At 35.0% G+C, this 13205-nt stretch overlaps 1 protein-coding gene and 1 long non-coding RNA gene across 2 annotated transcripts; one reads left to right on the forward strand and one right to left on the reverse strand.

The window, feature by feature from the left end:
* Window positions 1-1289: 1289 nt before the first annotated feature.
* On the reverse strand, window positions 1290-3686 carry LOC136071045 (uncharacterized). Its single transcript, XR_010632357.1, has 3 exons — window positions 3272-3686; window positions 1980-2032; window positions 1290-1796 (listed from the first exon to the last, which is right to left on the reverse strand). It is a non-coding gene; the product is annotated as an uncharacterized LOC136071045 (long non-coding RNA).
* Window positions 3687-11993: 8307 nt separating this feature from the next.
* On the forward strand, window positions 11994-12668 carry LOC112007433 (uncharacterized). The gene has a single exon (XM_024039777.2). It carries the CDS (start codon window positions 11994-11996, stop codon window positions 12666-12668), a length of 675 nt encoding a protein of 224 aa, XP_023895545.2.
* The last annotated feature ends 537 nt before the right edge of the window (window positions 12669-13205 follow it).

Consider the following 13205-nt stretch of genomic DNA (forward strand, 5'->3'; position numbering starts at 1 on the left):
TCCCTTTTTGTTGGGTGAGGCCGAATTTTTCATGAACAAAATTTTAATGGAATTGTGTGGGTTTGTTTGTGGGTTTTGTATTTTTGTGTGACTTATCCATGGGTTCCTCTATATCTCATTTAATTTTGTGGGTGTCTTCCTGTCTTTGAAGTGACTCTAATTGAAATGCAATTGATTGTTTGTTGAAATGCCTCTATGAGCTATTGATGGAAATAAGATATATCTATTGAAGCAATTGCTAGTACATGGTGAAATTTTCTCTCTTTTAAGCATATTCTTTATGGCTTTGGTTAGCAGGATTATGGTCCGTTTGAATTGAAGGAGAGGGAGGGGAAGTAAAGTAGAATAGAGTAAATTTAGTACAAAATTAGCTTATTTTTAACCAACACTACTCTACTCCCCCTCCTTCTCCCCTCCATCCAAACGGACCATAAGTGAATCTTTCACCTTGCTGGGAGAGTGGCTTTTCCTTTTCTAGCTTTCTTTCTCTTAACTTTGTATTCATAATCAAGTGCAATTTGTATTAAGCAAAAAGCAAAACGTAAATGTCCCACAAGTGGTCAAATGCTAGAGTAGCTCTATATCCCTTATTAAGCAGAAAAAATTCCTTCAGCGTGGAAAGAATCCATAAAGTTACTCATTAACTCTTTTCTTTCCAAAGGTACTTTGCAAATGTGGTCTCTTCCAAGTCTTAACAACTTCAAGATGGTGACACGCCAGTGCACGCCGCTGTGTGAATGCTACCAATTTCCATACCAAACGCAACTAGAGGTAAATCAGATATAAGTTAGCGCTTGAATAATTGTAACTTTTGAGCCACTCTAGAAAGAGAATCCAAAAAAGACACTCAATAGTTCTCTCCTAAAGACACTCAACTGATTAGCTAGCCTAAGAGTTCGTTGTTAGCAGGCCTGGGGAGTACCATTAGTTGAAGTTTAGGTTCTTTTTTTAAAAAAAAAATCAGATTGAAGTTCGCTAATACCTATAGGAAGATGAAGAGAAAACATACTTTTATTAGCACATTATAATAATTTAATTGGCTACTTAAAAATAAGGTGATTAAATTAAATCAAAGAACTTTCAAGTTTCAACCACTTACCTCTCACTCTAATGAATGCAAGTAGCTCAGTTTTAAACCCGGTACCATTCAACAAAATCTAGACATTTCATCTAGGTAGAAAAACTTGAGGGCATATATCTTATATACGTGTTCAAAAGATAAGGCCACTTTCCAATCTGGTCTTCTTTTTTTGTTGGGGACCTAAAAAGGGGACAAGCAAAAAATATGATTAAATCCAAACACGGATTGGACCTAGTATTACCAAATTTGGTTTTTTGATATGAGATCTATCATCCATGTAAGATGAGGAAAAATGACTCTTAAAGTATAAAATAATTTTCTCCACCATAGTTATTCTAAAATTAGTACATGAATACTTGCCAAGCTTAATGAGTGGGCTTAAAGTAAGGACCTTTGCATATTTTAAAAGTAATTTCAAATAGCTTTTAGATATAGGTTCATCATAATATGTGAAGTAACTTGAAAGTTCAAGTTTCGTTATGTAAAAATTGTATGACAAATCAGAAAATCAAAGACCAATGCATATAACAGGACTTGTTCCACCCAAGTCTTTTATGACAAATCAGAAAACCAAAGACCAATGCATATAACAGGACTTGTTCCACCAAGTCTTTAAGAAGAACCCGGCATACTTGTCTTTATCCACGATTCCAAGTACCGCAGCTCTTTGTATAGTTAGACTTACTGATTTCATACACATATGTCATCGTGCAAACTGAACTCACATAGAGATTTAAGCAGTTAAAAACAAGCTAATGAGCTCTAGCTAAATAACACATCCTTCCCTTGTAAGAGTATGGTGGAAGGTGGGGTTGTAGCTTGTAGGTTCAAGACCCACAGTGTATGCATGTAACTCACCATATAAACCGAAAAAGAGAAAGAGGGAAGCATAACTTACAGCTGTCATAGGGAGCTCATGAACGTCAAACCATGAAGGCATCACAGCACCATCTACAAGGAGAAGCAAAGACAGAATGGCATTAAAATGAAGAAAATATTAAAACTATCTTCATCAGAATGAGTAAGTCTTTAACTTGTTATGCCGATGCTGATACATGCTCTGTAGCTTGATGTTACTCATTATTAACATACAAATCAAGGAAGCCACACCAAGAAAGTAATGCTCCCTATGATAAGGCCCAGAGATAATTGAAGAGAACTAATGAATAATGAAAAATCAACACTTAAATTGGACAGTAACAGCATAATTGGACATCCCAAAGACTTTAAATGATTATATAAATTTGTAGTGGTTAGAAATTACTCTGAATATATGGAACAATATCTTTTTTATTAGTATCATTTTAATTCATAGACCAAAGGGCATTTTCCAGGGATGACCTTATATCTGCTATTCTACTTTGATGTGAAAATTTTGCATTTACAAGCCATGCAGAAAACCTTGAACTCCCTGAATATGTCTTCTAGAAGAACCAATGAGGAAAAAACATAAAGGATACCCATGGACCAACAAATTCAACCCAGAATGATGAAACACAAACGAAAAAATTATACTTTTATGATAATGAAGCAAAATGTTTATCCCTCTAGTAATGAAACGGGAGCCAAAGACAGATCAATAATCCATGTTTTCACAAAGGAAAAAGGCCATAGCCAGAAAATAATTTATCGCCATTTACAACATGCAACATCAGAAGTTAATCAGGATTGAATATTTTAAGAGTACAATGACCATCAACAAACCAAATGAAAATGGCATCTATGTCTTTATTTCTTTTAATTTGAAGTTTTCAGCAAAAATTGTATGAATAGAAGAATTTACATGAACAAGTACCGCCAAGAATCATAATTCTGAAAGTCTAATTTATTGTGCCATTACATCAGTTTCTTTAGGGTGACTTCTTGCTACTCTATAAGCTATGAATCTCATGTCTTGAAAGTCAAGATGGTACATATCACAGTGCATTAGTGACTAAAAAAGAAATTATACTTTTTCATTTCAATTTGTTGTTATTAGCGTACCTTTATGCTCCCTTTACAGTATCCTTTGAATAATCCAAATAAAAAATTTGATTAAGTCAGAAACTATAATGGCCTCGAGACCCCTGGACTACAGTAGGATGATAGGTGCTCTAATTGATAGTCAAATATCTCTAATTTATTAGATATGTTAGAGTATTGTAATTTGAGAGATTGATGTACTGCTTCTCAAGTACACCGCTGGTATACCTGGAAATTCTCTTATCAAAAATGGCTAGGTAAATATCAGCACTTGCTAGGTTGTACTATCCAACTACAGGCAAGGCTGCACAGATTTGATCAAGGCGAGTCTACCACCTTGAGATAGTAGATTGGCTCTATAGCATTGAGGCCTTTAAACAATGTTTTTTGAACAAGGATTGATACAGATAAGAAAACGTGACAAAACCACCCTGAAAAAAAGAAAAAGAAAAAAAGTTCCACATATATGAATGACGATTAAAATCCAAATTTAAACTGAAACAAAGAACATTAAACTACCACATCGATAGATTTATAAAAATATCCCTCACCTAAAAAAAACAATAGAAAAAATTATACTAAACAAGAAAATACAACAAAGAACTATAGATAACAGGTTCTAAGTCGGATTAAAATTAAGGGAAAAACTTCTAACAGATGGATTTCTATTGGATGGCTCTGCATGTTGAACACGTTCGAACTGCACCGTTTAAAGTTGCAGAATATTACACTGTAACAGCCCTTCCTGACTGCAATGTCAGTACTGTAGAAGGCTGTGGGACAAGCACTCCATTCCACCACTCAGCTCACTGTTTTTCTCTCAATCCATTTTATTGTTTTTGTCTCCATCACCCAAAGTTGTATAAAATCAATATCCTTACAAACCGTCCCAAAGGTTCCCTTGGTACTCTACAAGTTTCATGTAACTAAAATAATTTATCTTGCACAAACTTTTAGGGATATCAAATATGGTCCAACTTTCCGTATCTTCATGAAACGTGAATATCTGGTTGTTAGTCATAAGCCAATAAAATGAACCACAAACAGACACAGCAGGCTCAAGTCTCCAGAACTCGTACTCGGGAAACCTTACCCTATCTTCTAATTTTTTCCATGCCCATGTTGCCGAGTCAAAAGTCTCACACCAAAGAGAATAGCATGAGTTGTCACTGATGCCTGAGAACTTGGGTTCTGAAAACCGAACAATTTTATAGGGCAATGGATTTGATCTAAGCACCACCATCGCACATCCTTTGACCATGTTTTAGGATTCGGTATCTGCTGCCATTGTTTTGTGCTGGGCTTACAAACAAAATACTCAGGTACTCCCAAAATTCTTGTTTCAGAACTCTTCACGCACAACAGAATACCTTGTTTAGTGGAGGCTTCGATTTGTACAGGACCGGGCAAGAAGTTAAGAGAGAGTTTAGAGTCACAATCCAAAGCATTGATGGAAACAAACTCGGAAACGGGTTTTCTTGCATAACCCCGAATGAAAAATCCAGAAATCGTTTTCGTTTTTTTAGAATTTTCTTGCTTGAAACTCGTATCATAAGTTAGCAAGTTCCAGGCTTTAGCCTGGAACCCCCCAATATCTTTTAAAGTTGACCGGCTCAAAATCTCAAACACTACATACGGCTCAAAATCTCAAATCTCAAATACTAAATTAAAGTTGACCGGCTCAAAATCTCAAACACTACATACGGCTCAAAATCTCAAATCTCAAATACTAAATTAAAGTTGACCGGCTCAAAATCTCAAACACTAAATCCGAGTAAGAGCAGTAGACTCCCCTTTTCTTCAGCAGTAAAAAATGTTTTTTGAACCAGGTAATCGTAGAAACACAATTTTAAAATGTCAACGTACGTAGAAGAAGGAGTAAAAGAAGAGGAAGCCATGTTCATTGTTTAGTTGGTGAAATGCAAAACTAAATTTGTAATCATTATATAGGTAGTTTGTGTTTGTTTAGTTGGTGAAATGTAAAACTAAATTTGTAATCATTATATAGGTAGTAATCATTATATAGGCAGTTTGTGTTTGTGTATTTGTATACTACTACTAAGGTTTTTTCCGAATTTGGTTCGAATTTTGAATTTATCAGTATACTACCACTTGAATTCCTCTTTGAGTCCAATCCATTATAAAATAAAAAAAAATAAAAAATAAAAACCAATAAATTTAACATTTACAAATTTCAATTTCAATGGGGTTGAGCATGCAATTGCAGAGTCATAATTCAAGTCAACAACTTTATTATCAAACCAATAAAAAAAACAAAGATTCAAACTTACTGTTACAAGTGACTGAATTGGAAGAAGCAAAAGGGAAAGACCAAGTTGTGTTTTTGAATTCTGGAGAAGTGAAAAGGGATTTGATGGGTTCATTGTGATGTAGGAGACACAAGAAGATTTTTATTTAGTATTATTTATGTTTGCAAGTCAATTGTATTTTTATATTTTAAGTCCTAGTAGTTTATTAGGCTATTAATATTTTAATTTGAAAGTAAGGTTATTTTCATAATAAGGCAATTAGGGTTTCCTAGCCAATTAGAACTAGGGTTTAGTAATCCTTTAAAAGCAACCTATTGTACTCCTTGAGGAGATAGTTGATATTTTGATGAATGAAAACAATGGCCGTTTGGTCTTTCTTTGGTCTGGTGCTGACTCCAGGTCTATCCTAGGTGTGACTCTTAGTGGTTTCCCCGCTTGGTGCCGATTCCAAGCAAGGCTATTAGGTGCTGACTCCTAGGTCATATCTTTTATTTTTCCATTATTTCAGTTTTGTTCTGGTTGTCTTGCGTCATATTTGGTATCAGAGCAAACACCGATCTGTTTAAGCATCACCGTAAGAAAGAGCTAGAAAATATCACCCAAAAAAAAAAAAAAATCCCTCACCATCGTGTTTTCTCCACCAGAGGGTTGACTCTGTCATTTTTTCTACTTGGTGCAAGAAAGTTGTCATACAGTTGTGTTTCCCATTAAAAAAAAAAAAAAAAAACCCAGCTTTTGAAGCCAACCAGAAACCTCTAGTCCAAACCCCACAATCAAGTCTCCAAATCCCTTGCAACCACAAAGAGAGAAGAGAGATACGAGCCCATCGCTGCCGTCGCACCACATCAGCCACCGTCGCCGACCCCATCATCACCACTCCTCCATGTCTTGCTACCGCTGTCTTCCTCATCGATGCCAACGCCCCGTCTTCGCACTGCCACAGTCACCGGTCCCTAAGCACCGCAAGCCCATCGCGGGTATCTTTTAGTTTTTGTGGTCTTTCTGTTTTTAGTCCGTGGGTTGAGTTCCTTTTAGAGTATGTCGTTTGAGTGTCTTTTAAAGTCTGTAATGTTTTAAGTCCACCACACAGTGTATTTTATTATTTTGCAAAAAAAAAAAAAAAAAAGAGTAAAGTGTTGTTGCTGCCAGTGTAGGCCCTTAAGTTGTTATCCACAGATCCATTTTGTGCAAACAGACCCACTCACTGGAGGCGCCAAGCCCGTGACTGTAGTGCAGTAAGTTGGCCACTACCAAGGAGAAAATCACAGCAGCTATTTGTTGAAGCACTATTTTAAAGAATCATGGTAGTATTAGAAGCACCATATTTTGATGGTTATGAAACTTATTCACGATATTTTGTCAACTGGATGAATGGGATGGAGCAATTTTTTGAGCAAGCAAATTTTGCAGATAACAAAAAGGTTAGGTATGCCAAGTTGAAGTTAAGAGGTAAAGCACAAAGGTTTTGGGAGAATCTTGAATATTTCCGCTATAAGAATTATGAACCTACCATTAGTGTGTGGGAATATATGAAAGAAAAGTTTTGTGATGAGTATTTGTCACTATACTATCAAGCTAAGTATCTACCCCAATCTAAGTGTGGCACTTTTCAAGTTGAAGCAAATACGATGAATTCTCATCCTCATCCCATTTCATGTCCTCAATGCACTTTTGAACAATCTATCAAGGAATTAAAGGAATTATCTGTAAAGCTCATGAAAGATGTTCAAGACATGATTGCTCAGATAAAGCAAAAGAAGACTCAATCCAGTTCAATTGGGAAACCAAGGATACTTGATCACAATGAACTTATTGCTACCCCAATAGAAGACGACATTGATGAAGATATCTTGGTCATGGAGAATCCTCCAGCAACACCAAAGCCTAATGTTGACATAGACGTACATGCCTCGACAAGTGTTGCTTTAACAGGCGTGCAAGGAAATGAATCTATTGAAGAGCAGCAAGGTGACGAGATGGTGCCTCAAGAGAGTATTATGTTAGAGGGTGCACATGATGTGAAAGTTGAAGTTTTTGAATGTGCTTCTGATCAACCCTCCACAGTCCTTGAAGATCTACATCTTGGTGAAGTTGAAGAGGTTAAAACCACAGTGATTCCTATGGTTCATAAAGTTCAAGAAAAGATTATACTAATTCCACACATTGATTTTGTTATTCCAAATGAGTTTGACATGGTGGAATTCAAGGTTTTTCTTTTCTTTGTGCTCCTTAAGGTGATTCCAGACTTGAAGTAAGTGTTACTTGTCAACATCCTAATCCTTCAATGCTTTAAAACTCAAGGTATAGTTTTCTCCAACCAGAGGAGAATGATACAGGAGACGCAAGAAGATTTTTATTTAGTATTATTTATGTTTGCAAGTCAATTGTATTTTTATATTTTAGGTCTTAATAGTTTATTAGGCTATTAATATTTTAATTTGGAAGCAAGGTTATTTTCATAATAAGGCAATTAGGGTTTCCTAGCCAATTAGAATTAGGGTTTAGTAATCCTTTATAAGCAACCTATTGTACTCCTTGAGGAGATAATTGATATTTTAATGGATGAAAACAATGGTCGTTTGGTCTTTTTTTGGTCTGGTGCTAACTCGAGGTCTACCTAGGTGCTGACTCCTAGTGGTTTCCCCGCTTGGTGCTTACTCCAAGCAAAGCTTAGGTGCTGACTCCTAGGTCATATATTTTATTTTTCCGTTATTTCAATTTTGTTTTGGTTGTCTTGCGTCACATTAGCTGGGCCTGAGTCCCCTAATCTATGTAGCCAAACAATAAAGCTTCGATTGTTAGCCATTGAATGTGAATGGGTCTTTGACTTTGGAGAAGATAGTTGTTGGTGTGAGTGGGATAGTAGCATAAACCCAATGGTGCTACTCAGAGTGATTGCTAAGGCTGTAATTGGCTTTGCAAATAGAGCAACCTTCATCTCTGCAATTTTATATGACTCTTTTGACTTTTTGTATTTTACTGTTTTTTGTAAATTTTTGGAGGTAATTTGCAGGCTAGCATAGTGAGGGGAAAGAATATAATAAGTTAACATCCGTTTGAAACAATTTTGTAAACTAGCATCTCTAGTTTTCAACTCGAGATCGATGACAAAATCGAGTCTTTCAAACTCGAGATCTACTGCTAGCGTGGAGCAATTTAGTCACGTGGAACTCAAGTTGGAGAGACTCGAGTTCCATAGAAGCAGATTTAAAGATGAAGAAGGAGAAAAGGAGTAGAAGAGAAGGAAAAGAAGATCCAGATCAAAAAGAAGAAGAAGAAGACGACCTGGAGAAAACTAGATTTGAAGAAGAAAATCTGGAGATGGAGAACGCAGATGATGTAGAACTCCGAAGAAGATCAAAACTGGATCTGAGAAAGAAGAAGATTTGGATCTGGAGAACATGTAGAATGTCGAAGAAGAAGAAGAAATGGGAAGCTGGTGAACTGCACAGGAACTCAAGTCTTTGGGACTCGAGTTCCAGGTGGATATTCTGTCCAGGTAAGCGTATCATTCCTTGAATCTCGAGTGTTAGAAACTCGAGTTTAATGTTTAAAGTCTCGAGATACTAGTTTGTTATATAGTTTTGCAAACTTGACAACTAATGCAAATGTTTAAAAAATAATATTAAATGCAAAAAAAAAATTCCAAATTTCTAGGAACAAGGTTTTGAAAATACCTTATTACCCCCTTGTCTTTGTGTGAAAGATGGTTGTCGTACAAGAGTACGAGAATGAATTGTTGTTAAGGTTGTTGCTTCATCAAAACAATCACAATACCTTGAATTTTATTTATTTATTTATTTAATTGGGTTGAGTTGGGTTCTACATTTTTCTTATTAAAGCTTAAATTGATGAAAATAATGTTGATAAAACTTTCAACCAAATATATGTGTTTTTTTGGGTTTTGAAACTTTATTTGAATTTGTTAATATGACTTATTTTGGTAATTTTTTGATAACTACTTATTTTGGTAATTTAAGACTTAATTTTGATGAAAATTGAAGATGAAATATTAGGCCTAAATGGGTCTAAGTTTATTTATTTATTTTTTTTTTACTTAATTCTTAGTTTCTAGCAAAATGAAATACAATGTCTTTATTTTAATTGAAATAAAGAGAGTCTATTTCACGGTTAAGATTTCATTTCTTAAATACCACATTAGTGGTTCAATCAAAATTCATATTAATTTTATTCTCAAAAACATAAAATTAGAAGAAAAAAAATCTTGTTAACTTAGCCTTTTCATATATAATAAATATGTTGCCGGGTGAAGTTACTTTTATTGTAATTAAAGAGAATTAATAATTGAAACTTAATCTTAATTTCTCATACCAATTGAAACTCCCCCATTAAATTCAAGCTTCATTTAAACCCATCTTGAACTAGTCCTCTCACCGCCATCTCATGTCTAGCTTGCACTTTTATTCTTATTATCAGTGAGGTCCTAAACCAATTTGCTTCAAAGACATGGCCATGCCCAAAGCATTGGCTATCATCATTGCCACTCTCTTGCTTTGCTCAATGATCTTCATTGAAGCGGCAAATGCTAAATTTATTCAATATGGACCTTTAATAAAAGGCGATGAACCAACTTGTACTGGTTCGAGCTGTCTGCCTCCACCATCCAACCCTTACGGAAGAGGTTGCGAGGAGACACTGCAATGCAGAGGTGGACTAGGTGCTGAAAATAATAATGAGGATTTGGAAAATAAAGAGTTAAGTACAAAGCAAATGGGGCTTGAAATAGATTCACCATCACCTAATTCGCCAAATGGGCCTTGAAATTAATTCTCAATACTTGTTGAGGAAGATCCTGAAAGTATAGGCATAGCCATAGATTTCACCATTTTCTAGTTAAAGATTAATTATAGTGTAGTGATATCCAAAAAATAAAATCTTAATCGTGAAATAGACTCTCTATATTTTAATTAATAATAATTCCTAATTGTCTTCATTTTTTTTTTTTTTGTAGACTTTGTATTAATTGTTGATATTAGGTTTTTTTTTTTTTTTTTTTTTTGAGATAAAATTATACTTTAGCCTAATTTAAGTACATATGTGTAAAATTTCTTCCTAAAGACTAAAACTCCAACATTTACCCTTCCCCCTCCCCTAAGTATCCATAAGAAATGATACACCCTAATGGCCTAAAGAAAATAAAGTACTACTATAACATAAATTATTAATGCACAACTCCACCTATCAACCTCAGAGGCTCAAATCAAACAAGCAAAATTATTTATAGGCTCTACCTCTATATAATAAAAAAGAAGAAGAAAATTTTTACCAAAAAGAAAAAAGAAAATGAAGAAGAAATCTGCCTATACAGTGAACTACTTTTTCCCCTCTTAAATTGCTATGCAATTTATAGTTTAGAAGCTTGAATAGTTGGTATGTCTTTTCAAATAGCATTGCAATTTTGTAATGCAACAAGAGGGGTGTGTTGCCACTAGTCAGGAGATTGGGGACTGCCTTTCTTTTTTTGCTTCCCATTGTACACAATGAAATTTCTCATTAGATAATAAAGATCTATTGTTGTAATTCACAAAATTGGTAGTCTTTTTTTTTTTTTTTTTTTTTTTTTTTTTTTTTTTTCACCTTAAGAGCAACCGTATCAGCTCTTCTAAAAGATTTTGTATATTTTACACACACACACACACACACACACACACAAAAACCCTATTTTTCTATTTTACACCCTCACTTTTACAAAACACATATATGAATTTATGTAGTTTACAAGATATTTCAATAAAATATTTATTCGTCATCAATTTTTTATTATTTTCCCTAATGGTCATACTTTTTTAATTTAAACTTATATTTTAAATAAACTACCAACACTAATGGCTCAGCCAATGAAGCTGCTTGTGGTGGAGATCCGATGGCTGAACCGACGAAATAGTGGCTCCGATGAACGCCGCCGGATTGGTCTCGCTGCCCACCGTATTGCCAAATAGTGACCCACCGGTGGGTGGATTGTTAAAATAGTGGTTTCGACAAACACCAATGGTGCCCAAACTACCAAAATAGTGGCTATGGTGACTACCGGCAAATTGGTGTCTCCAACCATCGTACTGCCATCACCGGTGGGCCAATTGTTGGAATAGTGGCTCTGATGACCGTCGCCAAATCAATGTCTTCAACCACCGTATTGCTAGAATTAATGACTGAACCGCCAGAATAGTGGCTCCACGACCACCAGGATATATATATATATATATATATAGCATTAAAATTTCAAAAAAAAAAATGATCAATTCTAAATAAATTAACATAGGGAATCATCAGCGAGAAAAATCACTAAAGTTGTAGCCACCTCTTCCAATCTAATTCTCCTCTATGCTTAAAATCTCAACCATTCAAGTTTAAACAAATGGTTTTATATTATGCCACTCCCTTTACATTTTAATACATACTGACTAATTTTTACGATAAATGGTTGAGATATTAAGAACTATGTAATTGAGTTACATACAAACTCTAGAGAATCTTTATTCCTCCAATGCCCCGCAGATATATATTGTTGCGAAATTTTCTTGATGATTGGTTTTTTGGAGAGCTTTATAACTTATAAGAACAGAAAAAAAGCTTCAAACTCTCTTATATTCTTGCGTGTGATTGCGCTGTTGAGTTTGCAGTTTACACCCATGAATTTATCAAAGAAAGTTACACCCACGATGAAATACAATGTAGGGAGCAAAGTTGAGGTATTGAACAGTAGGGTGGCTAAGCCAGTAGGTGCATGGTGCCTTGCTGAAATAACAAAGGTAGAAGATGAAAAAGGGCATTGGTTTACTGTCAAATACAGTAGTGAAAAGGTGGAGAAGATGGTTCCAATTTGCATTGTTAGACCTTGTCCACCACTTATGGAGTTTGTGGGTTATATGGAAATTGGTGATCTTGCTGAGTATTGTGTCGACAATGACTGGATAGCAACAACATTGTTGGAGTCTCAAGGTGATGACAACTTCAAGGATAGGCAACTTGGTGGAGACTATAAGGAATTCACTATCCATAGGTCTAATTTTATAAGGGTGCCACAGGATTGGAGAAATGAAAAGTGGGGTGTCCTTCAAAACCAATTTTTTGATCAGGACAGGACTCATGAACAAGGTAATGCTGAGTTCTTGAGAAAGATTTGGTCTCGTCCAGGTGCTAAAAGAACCCCATGTCTTGATTTTTCTCCTATCAAGAAAGTTCAGAGGCCCAATGCCACTCCAAGTTGTGATGAGAGTTGTATAATTGATGCAGATGGGGAAGACAATGGTTCTATTGCAGGAAACTTAAAGGCTAATGATGATGATGATACCATGAGCATTGCATCTTCTGTTGGTAGTTGTCCTCCTAATTGAAATGGTTGTTCTTTTTTTTTTTTTTCTTTTTTTCTTTTTTTTTTGAGATTTTTTTTTTTTTAGGTGTTTGTTTCATGCTTGAAGTTCTCTAATACCTGTAGGAAGACGAAGAGAAAACATACATTTATTAGCACATAATAATAATTTAATTGACCACTTACCTCTCACTCTAAAGAATGCATGTAGCTCAGTATTAAACCCGGTACCATTCAACAAAATCTAGACATTTCATCTAGGTAGAAAAATTATTTGAGGGCATATGTCTTATATACGTGTTCAAAACATAAGGCCATTATCCAATCAAGTCTTCTTTTTTTGTTGGGGAACTAAAAGGGGAACAAGCAAAAAATATGATTAAATCCAAACACGGATTGGACCTAGTATTATCAAATTTGGTTTTTCGATATGAGATCTATCATCCATGTAAGATGAGGAAAAATGGCTCTTAAAGTATAAAATAATTTTCTCCACCATAGTTATGCTAAAATTAGTACATTGAATACTTGCCAAGCTTAATGAGTGGGCTTTAAGGACCTT

Source organism: Quercus suber, unplaced genomic scaffold, assembly GCF_002906115.3.
Source record: "Quercus suber isolate HL8 unplaced genomic scaffold, Cork oak 2.0 scaffold_281, whole genome shotgun sequence".
Lineage (NCBI taxonomy): Eukaryota > Viridiplantae > Streptophyta > Magnoliopsida > Fagales > Fagaceae > Quercus > Quercus suber.